This window comes from Copadichromis virginalis, linkage group LG22 (genome assembly GCF_057382275.1).
Source record: "Copadichromis virginalis isolate Kocher_CV1m ecotype Utaka linkage group LG22, C_Virginalis_male_GT1.1, whole genome shotgun sequence".
NCBI classification, from domain to species: Eukaryota; Metazoa; Chordata; class Actinopteri; order Cichliformes; family Cichlidae; genus Copadichromis; species Copadichromis virginalis.
The window spans coordinates 11,019,142-11,035,462 of record NC_140638.1 but is presented as its reverse complement, the minus strand read 5'-3'; the positions used below and the strand labels follow the sequence as shown (position 1 = coordinate 11,035,462).

At 41.0% G+C, this 16,321-nt stretch overlaps 1 protein-coding gene and 1 long non-coding RNA gene across 3 annotated transcripts; one reads left to right on the top strand and one right to left on the bottom strand.

The window, feature by feature from the left end:
* Positions 1 to 1,200: 1,200 nt before the first annotated feature.
* LOC146682772 (uncharacterized) lies at positions 1,201 to 15,512 on the bottom strand. Its single transcript, XR_014917436.1, has 4 exons — positions 15,349 to 15,512; positions 13,288 to 13,342; positions 1,692 to 1,737; positions 1,201 to 1,518 (listed from the first exon to the last, which is right to left on the bottom strand). It is a non-coding gene; the product is annotated as an uncharacterized LOC146682772 (long non-coding RNA).
* On the top strand, positions 9,702 to 12,703 carry LOC146682773 (putative thiopurine S-methyltransferase). 2 transcript variants are annotated; one of them, XM_085445713.1, is made up of 9 exons: positions 9,702 to 9,785; positions 10,609 to 10,749; positions 11,020 to 11,112; positions 11,205 to 11,337; positions 11,613 to 11,665; positions 11,751 to 11,825; positions 11,985 to 12,070; positions 12,223 to 12,267; positions 12,434 to 12,703. In XM_085445713.1, the coding sequence occupies exons 2-9, from the start codon at positions 10,652 to 10,654 to the stop codon at positions 12,547 to 12,549; spliced, it is 699 nt and encodes a 232-aa protein (XP_085301839.1). In that variant the 5' UTR covers positions 9,702 to 9,785; positions 10,609 to 10,651; the 3' UTR covers positions 12,550 to 12,703. The 2 variants fall into 2 exon arrangements, with proteins under 2 accessions (XP_085301839.1, XP_085301840.1); XM_085445714.1 differs by lacking the exon at positions 9,702 to 9,785 and adding an exon at positions 10,441 to 10,495.
* Positions 15,513 to 16,321: the final 809 nt, after the last annotated feature.

Here is a 16,321-nt window from a genome sequence, read left to right as displayed (position 1 = left end):
ATGCAGTAATCTGCATCTTCTACTGTGCAAATCCACTGCAAGAAAAGATAGTCAAAGCTTCTAGCTCACATGCCTTTGATAACTGGTCCAACTTCTTGAAACAAAGAATTTCTCTTTTGTCACGTGAGAAACCAAACTGTGATGTCTGAAACTTGCCAAATGACTTGCATAAAATGAGAAGCTTTTTAAGGTAAATAATCAGATTTTTCTTTTTTAGTGATGTAAATAAACTTGGAAATATATTGATATCATGGCTAGAAGCAATTTATTCACCCAAAACATATGGAAAAGTTTCACAATGTAAGTTACCCTTTATTAGTCCCACATTCACATCCTTCTTTATGTTGTGGTGTACCAATGATTCATAAAACAAACCAGTGAGGCAAATAACACCAAAACAGTGACGCTGTGTAGCCAAAAACCAGCTGCGGTTTGAGGGTAAATATTTTCTTATCAGATGGGGACATTATTTCCAAGAACACCTTTGCTTACAAATCTGGAAGTATTAATCATACAGTGCATAACAAAAAGCAAATGTCTTTCTTCTTTTTTTATGGTTCCATAGAAGAAGGCCCCTCCTCTGTGGAACTAACTCCCAGTTTGGATTTGGGACACTCACCCTCTGTACTTTTAACGAGTTAAAAACGTCCCTTTTTTTTCCCCCAGCTTGTAGAAGAGCTGGATCAGGTGAGCTTGAACCCTCCGTTCGTTTCACTGCAATAGACTTAAGCTGCTGGGGACCACTCACAATGCACTGAGAGTTTCTTCTTCACTCACCTTTTCTTTTCAAATCAGTTATATTAAAAAGGATGAATCACAGTTGCACCAGGTTATTAGATTAATGCACATGGACAGAGCCAGGAAAGAGTCCAGTATCATTTATATTGTTGACTCCTGAAAACTGGCCATTGGCTCACAATTAAATTCGAAAGCGTCAGATGCTGTAGATGTGGACTGGTCGGAATTAGCACTACTTATAAATCCAACAGGACTCTTGGGATTTAAGCTTTTGACTTGTGGCAATACACCAGATCTGTATAACTGTATTCTAAAACCACTTGATTGGTTGTCATAACATTACAGGCCCCTACATTCTATATATGGTTTTATTTTTAGTATGTCCTAAAAGAATGCAATTAATAAAAAAATACAACAAAAACAGCTATCAAACTCGTAAAAAAAAACCCTCACACATTTTGTAAATGTTTTATAAGTAATTTATTAACATTTAAAGTGTATAACAACTGAGGCGTTATAAACATTTTGTTCTATTTTAAAAGTATTGTTTTTAAAAGCTTTCAGGAACTGAAAAAAACTCATTTAGCACTTTACTTTTCTCCCTAGGATTTCCTTCACCAGGATCGGCTTTCTTAAGGTCTTTAAACTGGGATCCTAGTCTTTAGCTGCTCTTCGGAGTGATGAGGTACGCATTTTGAGTACATTTATCCAGCCACCACTGTCGCTGTAGGTCTGTCATGGCATCCATTGACTGCAGCAACTCTATGTCACAGCTGCTTCCTGAAATTAAAAAAAAAAAAAAAAAAAAAAAAATCAGGAAATTTCTGGAAAAAAGACCCATAAATTTAACAAATTCTGCACATATCTATTTTGTATTTTGGTTAATTTCTAGGCAGTGGTTGTATGATTGTGTGCAAAACTGCTCAGCCATAATTATTTTTCATAGTACTCACCAAACAGACTGTGTAACTGCTCATCAGGTACAAAAAAAAGGAGGACCTAAGAGATGAACAGATTCAAAAATAACTTTAAACCTCCCTAATGGAACTTTCACACCAAATGCAAAGCAAAGCATAAGGTTTCACCTCACATTACTTGTTTAAACACAAATATTTGCAGCCAATGGGAAGACTGCAGATCGTTGGAATCAAGCTACAGTAACACGTTTCCATAACCTGCCAGCAGGTCCTTCAATATTCACTCACTTTTCTCCAAGCCTGCTCCTTTATTCCTGCCTTTTTCCAAAAACCAAAATTGAACCAAATAGCTCCAGCTGACCTCAAACTGTATCAATAAGCTTGCCTTCCTTTTCTGATTGTTGGGAGCATCAGCATCAGTTTAAAATGAGGCCTTAATCTCTGCTGGGTTGGGGTCCAACTTGTTTGGACTAGTTTTCTGAAAGTATTTCGGGACACAGTTTTTACTTTCTTACGCCACTGAGGTAGATAAAAGTGGGGTCTTTACTTGTGCACTTGGGGCTGATGGAAAACAATTTTGTTCCGTTGCCAGTATTCTTCCCATTCACTGAGGGCCATGACCCGATCTGCCTGCTTGCCAAGCATGCTGGTTCTGTTTGCCTTACTCCCACCACAAGTGGATAAAGAAGAGCACTTAGACAAAGAGAAAAAGAATTGTTTGTGAAAAGCGTTCATGTAGCGGATACGAGATGAGAATGGATGATCCGCACAGGATTACATATACACATGTGCCTTTAGAGAGTATTTACAATGCATGCAAGGTTAAAAAGCCCGACCAAAGACTATTTGATCCTACTGGTAAGTAATCAGCTAAAGCCAGAGCAGTCACAGTTAGCCAAAAAGCTGTATGTAGAGTACACAGTTTTGTGCCAAAAAGTGGTCATCTGCCAAAAACTAAGCAAATAAATAAAAAATGATTGTACTATCAAAACTGTAAATGAGTTCTTAGTCCTAAATCTGTCGAACATGTCGCTCATGAATGATGAATAAATATAATAAATAATAATAAAATAAATATCAAGGTAGTTTTTGGTAAAATGAATTTTTATATATCCTTCATTTATAAAAAAAAAAAAAAAAAAATGCCACTAATAGTAAAACTGTCTTTTTCAAGAGACATCTGACCAAGAGGTCAAATATAAGATGACACAATAAATTATTTCAAAACAAAAAAAAGTACACCCTTAAACAAATTCAGAGCATTCAGACTTCTTTGGTAGAAGTCTATCAGCATGGCGTATTGTGACTCTGCAATATTTGCCCGCTCTTCCTTGCAAATGTGTTCCAATTTTGTCAGATTGTGAGGTCTGGGCTCTGCCTGGGGAATTGCAAAAGTTTAATTTCCTTCCAGTGAAGCAATTCTTTTGTTGATTTGGATGCATGCTTGAAGTTAATGTTGTGAAATTCTTCTTCATCTTCAACCTTCTAGCAGGCACCTTTGGGGCCAAAAGTGACCGGGATTTGGAACTGTTCATTACTCACTTTACCTTGACTAAAGCCTCACTTCCAGCTAAAGAAAAGAAACCCCTAAGCATTATACTGAAAACCACCATGATTCACCATGGGTATGGTGTTTGTTTGGGGGTTTTTTTTTTGGTGATGTAAAGTGTTATTTTTGTGCCAAATCTGCCTTTTGGAATCATGTCCACAAAGTTTAACCTCGATTTCATCAGACCATAACACATTTTCCTACATGCTTTTGGGAAACTACGGAGCCCCTCTGATGACATGGTCCAAAAAATAAATAAATTGTGGCCACAAAATACTACTTCGCGGGCATGAAATGGGAATAACGTGCGAACGAAATGCTAATTTGTGGGCACGAAACACTTGACCAATAACCGTGATCCTTCCCAGGCCCTTGCAGTTGGTTGACAATAAAATCTATCACGGCGTCCATGTCGTACTTACGTTACGCACACGTTATACCTATTTCGTATATAGACTCACCCCCTTGCTCACTCCCTCCCTCCTGTGCTGAATCATAGAGCGAATGAATCACTCAGGACTCACTAACCCCCTCCCTCCTGTGCTGAATCAGCAGCTGTGTCCCAAAACGTCGGCTGCATCCTCCGGAGGCCGCATTTGAAGGCCGATTACGTCACAGCCAGGCGACGAAGGCTGTCCCAATTCGTCGACTCCTTCAAATGCGGCCGACAAATGTGTCCTTCATTTCCCCAAATTTGAAGGATGGGTCGGGTGTGTCCTTCGTGGCCCACCATACCCCAGAATTCATACCCCAGCCAAATTTCAGGTGCCAACAATGGCGGCCGCTGCTAAGTTTTCAAATTAGTCTTATTAATCTTTCTGGGTCGCAAAATAAACTTTTAACACATTTTCAGGCGAGAAAGTAGCTGTGTAAATCTGCTTGGTTTATCAAGACATCGTATATTTCCAAAAGTGTGCCAACGTTTTCGGAGACGTCTGTTACCCACCCGCTCGATAGCTAGCCGGGGGGTTCAATGGTCACTCCAGCCGGCGAGAGCAACGGACTCCTGGCTTCATCGTTTTCAGACCCCTGCTCTTTCGCTACTCAGGTTAAACATGATATATAAGTCACTCGGATACCATAAAAATGTAATTGTTTGCCTTTTTTCTGTGTTTTATTTGTTCCGGAGTAAATCGGTTTGGCTGAGATCAAAGTTATTAGATTATTAGATTAAATAAAACTTTATTAATCCATCGGGTGGGTTCCTCCGGGATTTTTACACAGCTGAGTAAACGTTAAACAGAAAACTGATTAAACAGAAGTGTGAGACGGTCGAGAATTTACGCCAGTGTCCTGTTATATTTTAGATAGATATGTTTTAAACAAGGAAAAGCTTGAAAAGGGACCTTGAAAGTGCTTAAAAGTGCTTGAATTTGACCATGAAAAAGGCGTATGAACCCTGATTTATGTTTTTTTTTACACATACGAGGTGGGCAGCCTGTAGGATACAAGCAGATAGAAAGTTCTTCTTTTCATTACAAGCGCTGGTGTAGCTTGCCTCCACCCACCACTATATAAATGCATTCCGTTACTAGTCGGATAATCTTAAAGGTTTTTATTTTATTGCGCCTGTAATATGAGAAAGTAAAATAAAGCCGCTATTGGAAAAAGAAATAGCTCTTTACTGAGAAAATAGTTATCAAGATCACATTGTCATAATATTTAAGACAGAATTCAAACTATGAATTTGTCTGTGAAAAACTAACTGCCGCGATCATTCTGTCTCTCTATACAGCATGCGCTCCGATCTCCGCCGACTCATCAGAAATCTGCTGCATCACCCCCCTGAACTCTCCATGCCCCTGAACCCTCCCTCTCTGACCCCCCCAGGAACCACCCCTCCTTACGATTAGTCACACATATGAAATCGATTAGACACTTCCCCCCTCCCATCACCCGATGCAATTCGTTGCGCTTATGGATCATATTACACACATCAGGATTCGATTAGTCACTTCCGGAGTACTTCCGGTAGGGTCAAAAGGTCAAGGCTAGGGTCATCAATCAAATTTTGACACAAGCAGGGTACCTATTTTTTTGAAGTGTGTGTATTTTAAATTTTTTTAATGAAGTAGAAACTACGGAAAAAATACCTATGCCAGAGCGCCTCAGTGTAAAACCGGGATTTCTCAAACACTTGCGCCGCTGTGCGTCCGGAAAACACCTTTCCCTTCCGTCCTTCCTTATGACAGGCGAACGTGGCTCATGGGGTTGGGAAGCGCATCTGTAACCGGAAGATCGCCGGTTCGATCTGGTCGTTGTGTCCTTGGGCAAGACACTTTACCCTACCGCCTACTGGTGTTGGCCAGAGGGGCCGATGGCGCGATATGGCAGCCTCGCTTCTGTCAGTCTACCCCAGGGCAGCTGTGGCTACAACTGTAGCTGCCTCCACAAGTGTGTGAATGCGAGAGTGAATAGAGCGCTTTGGGTGCCTTGAAAAGCGCTATATAAATCCAATCCATTATTATTATTATGAATTCTTATTGTCTTGCTGACAACATCGTATCACTGGAGCCGTACCAACCCAAGCGTGGAGAGAGGCAGGCTGGGCAAGCGAGACTAATCACTGTGCAACAGTCCAGAGACTTTCTGAGGATTAGTGACAGCTGCCACAGTTTGAATCGTGATTGCAGCAAGCGTTTACAGAAAAGAGAAAGAAACAGAGGGGTCCATGATGGAAATAGTGCATTATTTATATCGCAAAGGAATACATGGGCAATTTGAAAAGCAAATTCTGGTATGCATATAACTCATAACTGAAGATAGAGTTTATATAGCATTTTAACACAAGGTTATTTAATTAAAAACGAGAATAATAAAATCTCAAAATACAAGGAGGTAAAATGTATATTCTCATATGAAAAAAGAGTAATGTTTACTGTAGTCTGAAAATCTAATATTTTACGAGACGAGCCTTTATGAAAAAACCCTGCGTACCCAGAGACATCTGCATCTGGTCTTTGTGCGCATGCGCCAACCAGCGTGCAGCCTGTTACAGTCGCTCCTGCTTTTCTCTTAGTTTAGCTCTTTTTTCTTACGTATTCTTTTTTTTTTCTGACTTGTATTTTCCTCCGTTTTCTATCTCTTACTCAATCATGTGGATTGAGAGAGTTTTTGTTCTTCTGGTGGCCGTGGAACTGTTACTTTTATCATGGAACGGGACCGCGGCACATCTCCTACACGCACGGACTGTTTACTCCAGAGATCAGCTGATCGCCCTGATGCCGGCCGGCTCGCTGGCCAGGCCCGCAGAAGTGCCCGCAGAAGTACCAGCTGAAATTTGGAGGAAAACACATCGGGGATGCAGAGGTCAAGGACAGAAGAGAAGAAAAAAGGTGACGGTGAGACAGCGGAGGCTCGAAGCGAGGAGGAGGTTTAAACCGTGTCTGCCGTCTATAGTGATGGGAAATGTGCGATCGTTGGCAAGTAAAATCGACGAGCTCTCAGCACTGGTACGGAGTCAGAGGGAATACCGAGAGTGTAGCCTGATGTGTTTCACCGAATCATGGCTGCACCAGGTCATTCCCGATGAGAATGCTTCCGTGGAAGGCTTCCACACTGTTCGGGCGGACAGGGACAGCATCGCTAGCGGTAAGCGTAAAGGAGGTGGGCTTGCTGTTTTAGTTAACAACCGGTGGTGTAACCCTGCCAACATAACAATCAAAGAAAGGATTTGTTGCCCGGACACTGAACTGTGTGCTGTTGGACTCAGGCCGTATTATTTACCCAGGGAATTCTCTCACGTCATCTTGGTGGCTGTTTATGTTCCCCCCTCTGCTAACCCCACAGCTGCATGTGACACTATCCACTCTGCCATAGCTCGGCTACAGACTCAGCACCCGAGTGCCTTTATTGTGATCTCGGGTGACTTCAACCATGTATCACTGGACAATACACTACCAACATTCAAACAATATGTGGACTGTCCCACCAGGGGAGAGAAAACTTTAGACTTACTGTATGCTAACGTCAAGGATGCATACAGCTCCTCCTCCCTCCCCCCACTTGGTAGGTCAGATCATAACCTGATTCACCTCACCCCCCGCTATGTGCCAATTGTGAGGAGGGAACCTGTGACCACCAGGACTGTTAGGAGGTGGTCAGAGGAGGCAATAGCGGAACTACAGGGCTGTTTCGAGGTGACCGACTGGGAAACACTCTGTGAGCCTCACGCCGAGGACATCAATGGGCTTACTGAGTGTATCACAGACTACATAACTTTCTGCACCGACTCCATTGTTCCAGCTCAGACTGTTCATTGTTACCCAAATAACAAGCCGTGGGTGACTAAGGACATCAAAGCCCTCCTCAACAACAAGAAGAGGGCTTTCAGAGGGGGCAACAAAGAGGAGGTGAGGAAGGTCCAGGTGTTACTAAAGGACAAGATCAGAGAGGCTAAGGACAATTACAGGAGGAAGCTGGAGTGGAAACTCCAGCAGAACAGCATGAGAGAGGTGTGGAGGGGCATGAAGACCATCACTGGATTCAGGCCAACCAACAGCAGGGGAGCTGAGGGAGGTGAGAATAGAGCCGAAGAGTTGAATCTGTTTTTCAATAGATTCGACACCACAGTGTCTGCTCCCACCCCCACAACCTCACCTGCAGTCAGCCTGGAATCCAGAGCCACACCACTGTGCCAGCCTCTCTCTTCACATGTTGCCTCCTGTGAGATTCCTGACACCCCTCCCCCACCCATCACCTTCACTCAATACCAGGTTGAGATGCAAATGAGGAGACTTCACTCAGGCAAGTCTGCTGGACCAGACGGAGTGAGTCCCCTTGTCCTCAAGGCCTGTGCCCCCCAGCTGTGTGGAGTCTTTCATAAACTGTTTATGCTGAGTCTGAGTCTGCAGAGGGTCCCGGTGATGTGGAAGACATCATGCCTCGTCCCTGTACCAAAGACGCCTCGTCCCAGTGGCCCCCAGGATTACAGGCCCGTGGCACTGACCTCCCACATCATGAAGACCCTGGAAAGGCTCATCCTGGACCAGCTGCGACCCATAGTAAGACCACATCTGGATCCCCTTCAGTTCGCTTATCAGCCTCGTCTCGGAACAGAGGACGCCATCATCTACCTGCTCAATCGTGTCTACACCCATCTGGACCAGCCGGCGAGCACTGTGAGGGTCATGTTTTTTGACTTTTCCAGTGCTTTCAACACCATCAGGCCGACCCTCCTGGGTGATAAGTTAGCAGCGATGCAGGTGGATGCTTCTCTGGTGTCCTGGATTGTTGATTACCTGACAGGAAGACCACAATATGTACGTCTCCCACAGTGTGTGTCTGACAAGGTGATTAGCAACACAGGGGCACCACAGGGGACTGTCCTCTCCCCCTTCCTCTTCACCCTCTACACCACAGACTTCAGCCACTGCACAGAGACCTGCCATCTTCAGAAGTTTTCTGATGACTCTGCGGTGGTTGGATGCATCAGCAGGGATGATGAGACAGAGTACCGGGCTGTGGTCGACTCCTTTGTCACGTGGTGTGAGCAGAATCATCTGCAGCTCAACGTGGCAAAGACCAAGGAACTGATCGTGGACTTCAGGAAGACCAGGAAACACTTGACCCCTGTTTCAATCCAGGGGGTCAGTGTTGACATTGTGGAGGACTATAAATACCTTGGAGTACACATTGACAATAAACTGGACTGGGCTAAAAACACCACAGCACTTTACAGGAAGGGCCAGAGTCGTCTCTATTTTTTGAGGCGACTGAGGTCCTTCAACATCTGCCAGAAAATGCTGAGGATTTTCTATGAGTCTGTGGTGGCCAGTGCGATCCTCTATGCTGTTGCATGCTGGGGGAGCAGGCTGAGGGTCGCAGATGCCAACAGACTTAATAAACTGATCCGTAAGGCCAGCAATGTTGTGGGGATGGAGCTGGACTCCCTCAAGGTGGTGTCGGAGAGGCGGATGCTGTCCAAGATAAAGACAATGTTGGATAACACCTCCCACCCACTCCATGACATGTTGGTCAGTCACAGGAGCACGTTCAGTGAGAGACTGAGATTACCGAAAAGCACCACTGAACGACACAGGAAATCATTCCTGCCTGTGGCCATCTCCCTGTACAACGCATCCACTTAACACACTGTTTGCTGCTACAACTACACATGTTTCTTTTCCAAATATTTATTTATAAGTGACTTATGTATGTATGTATGTATATATATGTATATATTGTACTATTCTTAGTTAGTGTATTGTCTGTCTTGTCTTAATGTTGGTTTAAAATGGAGCACTGTAACAAAAAATAATTTCCCCCAGGGATCAATAAAGTATTCTGATTCTGATTCTGATAAAAGGTACCATCAAATTAGCCAAGAGTTCTAATCACACACACACAACATTCACATTATCTTCTTTTGTTGTATTCCTTTGCTTAATCTTGAGCAATGATTTAAGAACTCGAGATACTGTTACTCAGAATGCTGAGTAACATTTTTCTGACGTACCATGAATGCATCATCAGGCTCCTCCAAAACTAGAAATAAAACCCGCTTCTCGCACTTTATAAACACTGAGAGACAGCTGACCGAGAGCTCAACGGAACGCCTCGCCTTGCAGACAGAACTCGGGGTAAGAATTCAGGAGAGCCTCGCTGCGTTTATTGATCGGAGAGCTTGCCCGGTCAGCTGTGTTGCTGAACAAATATTAGCAGCCTTCATTCAGGAGAGACACGCTTTGAGTTTACCGGAAAACGTGCGGTTCTAATGTCTTTTCACGAGTACTGTGGTTGTTTTTATGCTGCGCTATTGCAAGGCAAGCGAGGATCTGACATTGTTATTGTTATTGTTATAAACTATTATAATAAAAAATATTTTTATTTTTATTTTAGTTGTTTTTAGGTGATTCGATGCTGTTTTATCTTGTTTTTGCTTTAACATAGGGCTGTTTTAATTTTATGTCTTATGTGTTTTATTTATTTAATTTGCTGTTTTTTGTTATTCTATTGTTTTAACTTATTTTCTGTACAGCACTTTGTTCCTGTGCTGGGTATTTTAAAGTGCTTTATAAATAAAATTGGATTGGATTGGATTGGATAAACTATTACACAATTATTCATTTCCACTTAAGAATGACGCTTTAACGACGCTGTTATTCAAACCATTTGTTTGGTTATAGCCATCGTGCCATAGTTTAGTTTATAACGGGACAACAAGCTCGTGCAGATCCACGATTAATGCAGATGATTTTCTACCAGAAGATTCAAATGACCCATCGGTTGGGTTTTGTAACCCTGCAGGTGACAGCTCATGGACCACACGTGCTTACATTTTGCCGTTGCTGTAGGTGTCTTTATGTGCAAGACCATAATCCTGTGCGGATTATGCATTCTCTTCCTGTCTCCAGCGACATGAAGTGGGGTTTTTTCACAAACAATTCTTTTTCTCATGTCTAGCTGCTCTCCTTTAACCGCTGATCGTCAGGCAAACATAACCAGCATGCTGGAACAGCAGGCAGATCGGGTCATGGCCCTCGGTGAATGGGAGGAACGCTGGCAACAGAACAAAATCGGCTTCCATCAGCCTGAAGTGCACAAGTAATGACCCCACTTTTTTATGTAGTTCAGTGGAGTGAGGGTGCAAAAGTAGCCCAAATGCATGTAAGACTTGTGAAGATTACATCAACTATAAAGGTGCATCACCACCTAAAGCTGTGTCCTGTTAAAAGCTTTAGAAAGTGAGCTTAGATTATCTATTTTTAAGACAAGTACCATCAATACGGCTGATCCAGACATCACCAGACATCACCTCAACATGAGATTGCAGCAGGAATGTGTATTTTGCTGTTAATACTGTTTTTCTAACAGGATGCTGAAGAAAAACATTGATAAAGTTCTCAATGGACGAACAGGAGTTCGCTTCTTCTTCCCTCTGTGTGGGAAAGCAGTAGATATGAAGTGGTATGAAAACATCTTACTAAATTAAATTAAGTTGATCAGTATTAGTGTCAGTTGTCATCTTTGCTAACCTTTTGTTTTTTCGTGATTCTCAGGCTAGCAGACATGGGCCATTCAGTGGTTGGAGTGGAGATTTCTGAAAAGGCTATTCGTCAGTTTTTTGAGGAGAACAACATGATGTACACCGAGGAGCCTGTGCCTGCTATACCTGGAGCAAAGGTTTACAAGGTTGGTGAACTTCATGTGTGCAAACACGACCACTAAATGATCTAAGCTGAGGTAGTCAGTGTTATTGCTTCTCAGCAATTAAGTGTCTTTACGCTGAATAGAGTTTTTTATGGTGATGCCTGAGTTTATTATGTGCATGTGAGCAGCTCTTTCTTCTGAAAACCGTTTTGATCTCAGTGAGATTTTGGGCAGAATGGCTGCAAGCTACAAGAAAGTTATATTGCTTACTTTAAAACAGACACAAGTTGTTCATCCGTGCTGTCTTTTGTTTTTAGAACTCAGAGAAAAACATCTCCCTGTATCAGTGTAACCTGTACAACTTCTCCAAGTGAGTAAACTACATATTGTTTTATGCTTTTTAAAATAAAATAATTAAAATTACTGTTAAATTGAGTTCCTTTCTAACTTCACAGTTCCATCGAGGGTCAGTTTGGAGCAATTTGGGACAGGGCCTCTCTCGTGGCCGTCAACCCAGGAGACAGAGAAAAGTAAGATGAGATGAAGACCCTCATTTTAAACCCTTAGAATGACATTTATTTCAAACTAAATAAACTCCAAAACATTATGTTTTACACAGTTTGATACTGTATTATATAATGTATCCATACACGGATGTCCCATGCCAATGCTATTCTTTTATTTTGTAGGTATGCAGCTCTCATTATTTCTTTGATGGCGAATGACTGCAGATACCTCCTGGACACTTTACTGTACAATCATGATTTATATCAAGGTATTCTATATCATTTCTATATTGTGTGTGTGTGAGTGAGAGAGAGAGAGAGAGAGAGAGAGAGAGAGAGAGAGAGAGAGAGAGAGAGAGAGAGAGAGAGAGAGAGAGAATAAACATAAAATACCATATTTTAAAATCTGTTGATCTCTTAGGGCCTCCCTTTTTCGTGCCTGATGAGCAGGTGCATAGTCTGTTTGGTGAGTACTATGAGAAATAATTATGGCTGAGCATTTTATATATTAACCAAAATACAAGTGATAACTGACAGATTTGTGTATAACTACAAAATATGGGGTCTTTTTTCCAGATAATTAGAAACTTTTTTAATTGTGTATTATTTTGTTTTACTTTCTTTAAATTCAGGGAGCAGCTGTGGTATAGAGTTGCTGCAGTCAGAGGATGCTCTCGTGGACAAACGAAATTGGGGACTAGATAAATTTCTTGAAAATGTGCACCTCATCACGCCAAAGAGCAACTAAAGGCTCAGAGTTTAGAGAAAGAAGAAGAAAATCCCGGGAAGGAAAAATAAAGTGGAAAGTGAAAGTGCCTGAAATTCAAGAGAATTTATAATTCTCCTTTTTATTTGTTGTTGTTATGGATCAAATAACATGATAATAAAAAAACACGATCATAAGACAAGATGTCTGGTGTTTTTAATGAGTTTTGTAGCTGTTTAATTTTATTTATGACTTTTGCACTCAAAACAAAACATAGAATTCAGAAAATATTAATTCTATGATAAACAATCCACTGAATTTAGAATATGTCGAAAGGCTAAACTGTGGGAGTCACCCCTGCGTAAACCTTTTATTCAGTCGTGGCCCACAGAGAGTGCAAGGAACACTGACAAACAGTCAAAACTGGCTTCTGTCGGTCTCAACTGCACAAGTGAAGACTTAATTTTATCTATCGTCCTATTAGAAAACAAAATAATTTAAATATGTGTCTAATGTGTGTGACATGGCAAGAATACTTCAACTAGAAATTTACTTTAACCTCTCCACCAATCACCCAAAGAAGTGTCCCCCAAAAAAATTTATTTCCCACCTAAATTCCGCTAATCACTGCACCCCTCTCACGGTGGTACATCCCATCTGTCGTCATTTATTTAAAAGTCAATGATTTATACTTAAATCATGGCTTATGGTTGACCAGGGAATGACTCTTTGGCAGATGACATTAGTACTGCACCCCAGAGATCTCCTGTATTCACTTACTTTCTGTCATGTGTAGGCTGTGTGCAGGCAGGATAGCAGGACCCAAAGTCCAGACCTATGGAGGCAAATGTGAACTCAAACTTAGATTTATTGCAAACATAACCAAAAAACTAAACTCAAAACTACAAAAACCAAACAGGCTGACAAGCAAAACACACAGCATGGGATTATGGAGATCACGACACAGACAAAGGAAAACACGGGGCTTAAATACACAGAGGGATAGTGATGGTAAATTTGATTCTTTTTACTGAATCGAGTTTTAATGAGTCACTCACCAAAGTGAATCGGATTTTTTGAGTCATTTGATTCACTGAGTCAGTTGACCAGTGAGTGCAAAAAATGTACATTTTCACTCAAACTTAATTTGTTTCTCTTTTCATGTATATCCTACTGCTAAGATGAATGATTCTAAAATAAAACAACTATTTTATAGAGCAAAAAAGAGCAAAAATATTTCTAAAATTAAGCAATTTTCTATCAAAATTGCTTAAAGTATGAAATATTCATATACAAATACACATAAATGTGTGTACTGTCTCAGTGTGAGCTTGAAGACATTTATAATGTTAAAGTAGTTTCATGTGTAGGTGCTGAAACACATTTTGAATGAAAGCCGGGGAACTTTGGTTGCACAGAAACAAGTGGCTATTCTTTGTGACCATATGCATCAGTCCCTCATATTACCATTGAGGGACCAAGGCACCAAGCTAATACTTTAAAAAGCTGCAGCAATACACACAAATATAAACAGTACTTGGTGACAACTTTGCTTTTAGCCTTTAACCCTCTGGGGTCCAGGGTATAATTGGCCGTTTTTGACTACTTTTGATTTGGCCTCTATATTTCACCTTTAAAAACAGTTTATCTTGCCAATGTGTTATTTTCTTATTTTGACAAACTGTATCAGCACAATTTATCTAAATTCAGACAAAATTTTAAATACAGTAGAAAGTGATATTTTTGACTGTAAAAACCACAAGCATGTTTAACGAATCATTTTCATAACTTGAAATGCAAAAAGAAATTGTACATTTTAAAAAAAAATATGCACAAGTTTTGCAAACAAAGTTATATGGTACTATTTACCTAAAAATGCAGCCAAGGCGCAGACGTTTTTTAAATATCCATTTAAAACCATTTACAGGAAAATCAGGTGTTCTGCATCAAAGAAGAAGACACACAAATTATTTATGCGACTCCAAAAAATAGTTTGTGTCCACTATAACACAAATGAGGGATAAACCTGCAGGTGTGTCACTCAGCGTTTACACTGCAATCTGCCTTTGGTGGCTTTTTTGCAGCAACTGTGACATTCAGAGCTGACACACAAAACAAAACAACGACTACACTACACACTAACTACACAAGACAACACACTAACTTGAGACTCCAAACACGTCACAAATCTCTCGCGTATCAAAACTCTCTCTCTCTTTCGCTCACTCGCTCTCTCTCACTCCTAAAACGTCCCCCTCTTCCCAAAAAAACAAATGCCACATGTTGCCATATCATTTTTTGATTGGTCGACATGGTACATTTTTCCACCAATAGAGAAGGAGTGTTTTTTCTTTCTCTTTTTTCACTCACAAGCAAAGCGTGTTTGCTAGCGCTCTCCTTAGAAAACACAGTTTTTACCGTTTCTTCCCGGAGTAAACGCCACTGTTGTATTCAGAAAAAAAAACCCCATCGGTTTTACGTGGCCTATCAACACAATTTAAAAACTGGTATATAGTTTGAAGTCCGCATGTTCGACCCAAGTTAAAATGGAGACTGGGTCCGTCGACCCCAGAGGGTTAATCAGAAAGCCTTAAGTTGGCTAGTTACGTATCGGGCTAATGTTTAAAGCTTTCACTTGAGCAAAGTAACTCATATTACTGCTAAGTAATGTTAGCTAAGTTCACAGCATATTCCATAATAGCGCTGCCATACTGCATCACACTCAGTGCATTTCAATCATTGCTCCAGCGAGTTTGACAGCTAGCAAAATAATCATAATTTTTTTTTAAAAAGTAGCATGTGTAACGTACACCTACTGGAAAATTATTTACTAGAACTCACCTATCATGCGACTGTCTTTTTCCATCAAACACTCATTAAAACAGCAACCTACAGGTATGTTAGCGCACTCATCCCAGACTGTCCGAAGGAGGGGCGGGGTCACACGTTGAAACAGAGGCGCAAGGCAGCCCAGGCCGGGAAATTTTGCTTTTACATTTTGCGACTCATTTTCTTTTTATATCTGATAAGAAAACTATTCAATCAGATACTTATTTGTGGTGAATGAAATACAGCTACACTTTCAAGCACTTATAAGCACAACATCTGAAATTCAAGCACTTTTCAAACCTTGAAAAGACAACATTAAAATCCAAGCATTTAAGGATTTCAAGCACCCGTACGAACCCTGATAAATAACCCTTAGTGAAAAAAGCACCGCGCCCGTACTCAGAAATCGGCGCCAAATAATTTTATTAAAACACCCTCGGATGTGGTATTGTGAGGTAAAGACTTTTCTTTTCTTTTCTTTTTTTTTAGAGTCACTTTTCCGACAGGTTTTCTCATTAGCAGAAAACTCTCGACAGACAGAAACTCTAAAAGAAAACGGTCTTGTTTTACGCACATCAAGGAGGAGTCAACAACCCCTCTAATCATTTCTTAATGCCTCTAGCCAAGCAAAGAATTTCATAAAGGCCTCAACTCCTTGTACGTGCAAAATTCCCCGAGTAAAAAAATAAAAAAATAAAAATTTAAAAAGCACATATTCATTACTCTATCCCAAATATTTTTATTAAAACACCTCGATGAGGTATTTTGGGTTTGTGCAGCCACTCCTTCTCAGATCAAAGTAAAGAGTTTTTCTTCATTTTTAAAGCTACTTTTACAACAGGTTTTCTCAATAGACTGAAAAACAGAAACCCTAAAAGAAAACTGCCTTGTTTTACGCACATCAAGAAGGAGTCAGACGACCGTCGGTTCATCCTGGTCAATTACCTCTGAGAGATCGGGATGCTTCCTCTGTAGGATACCATAA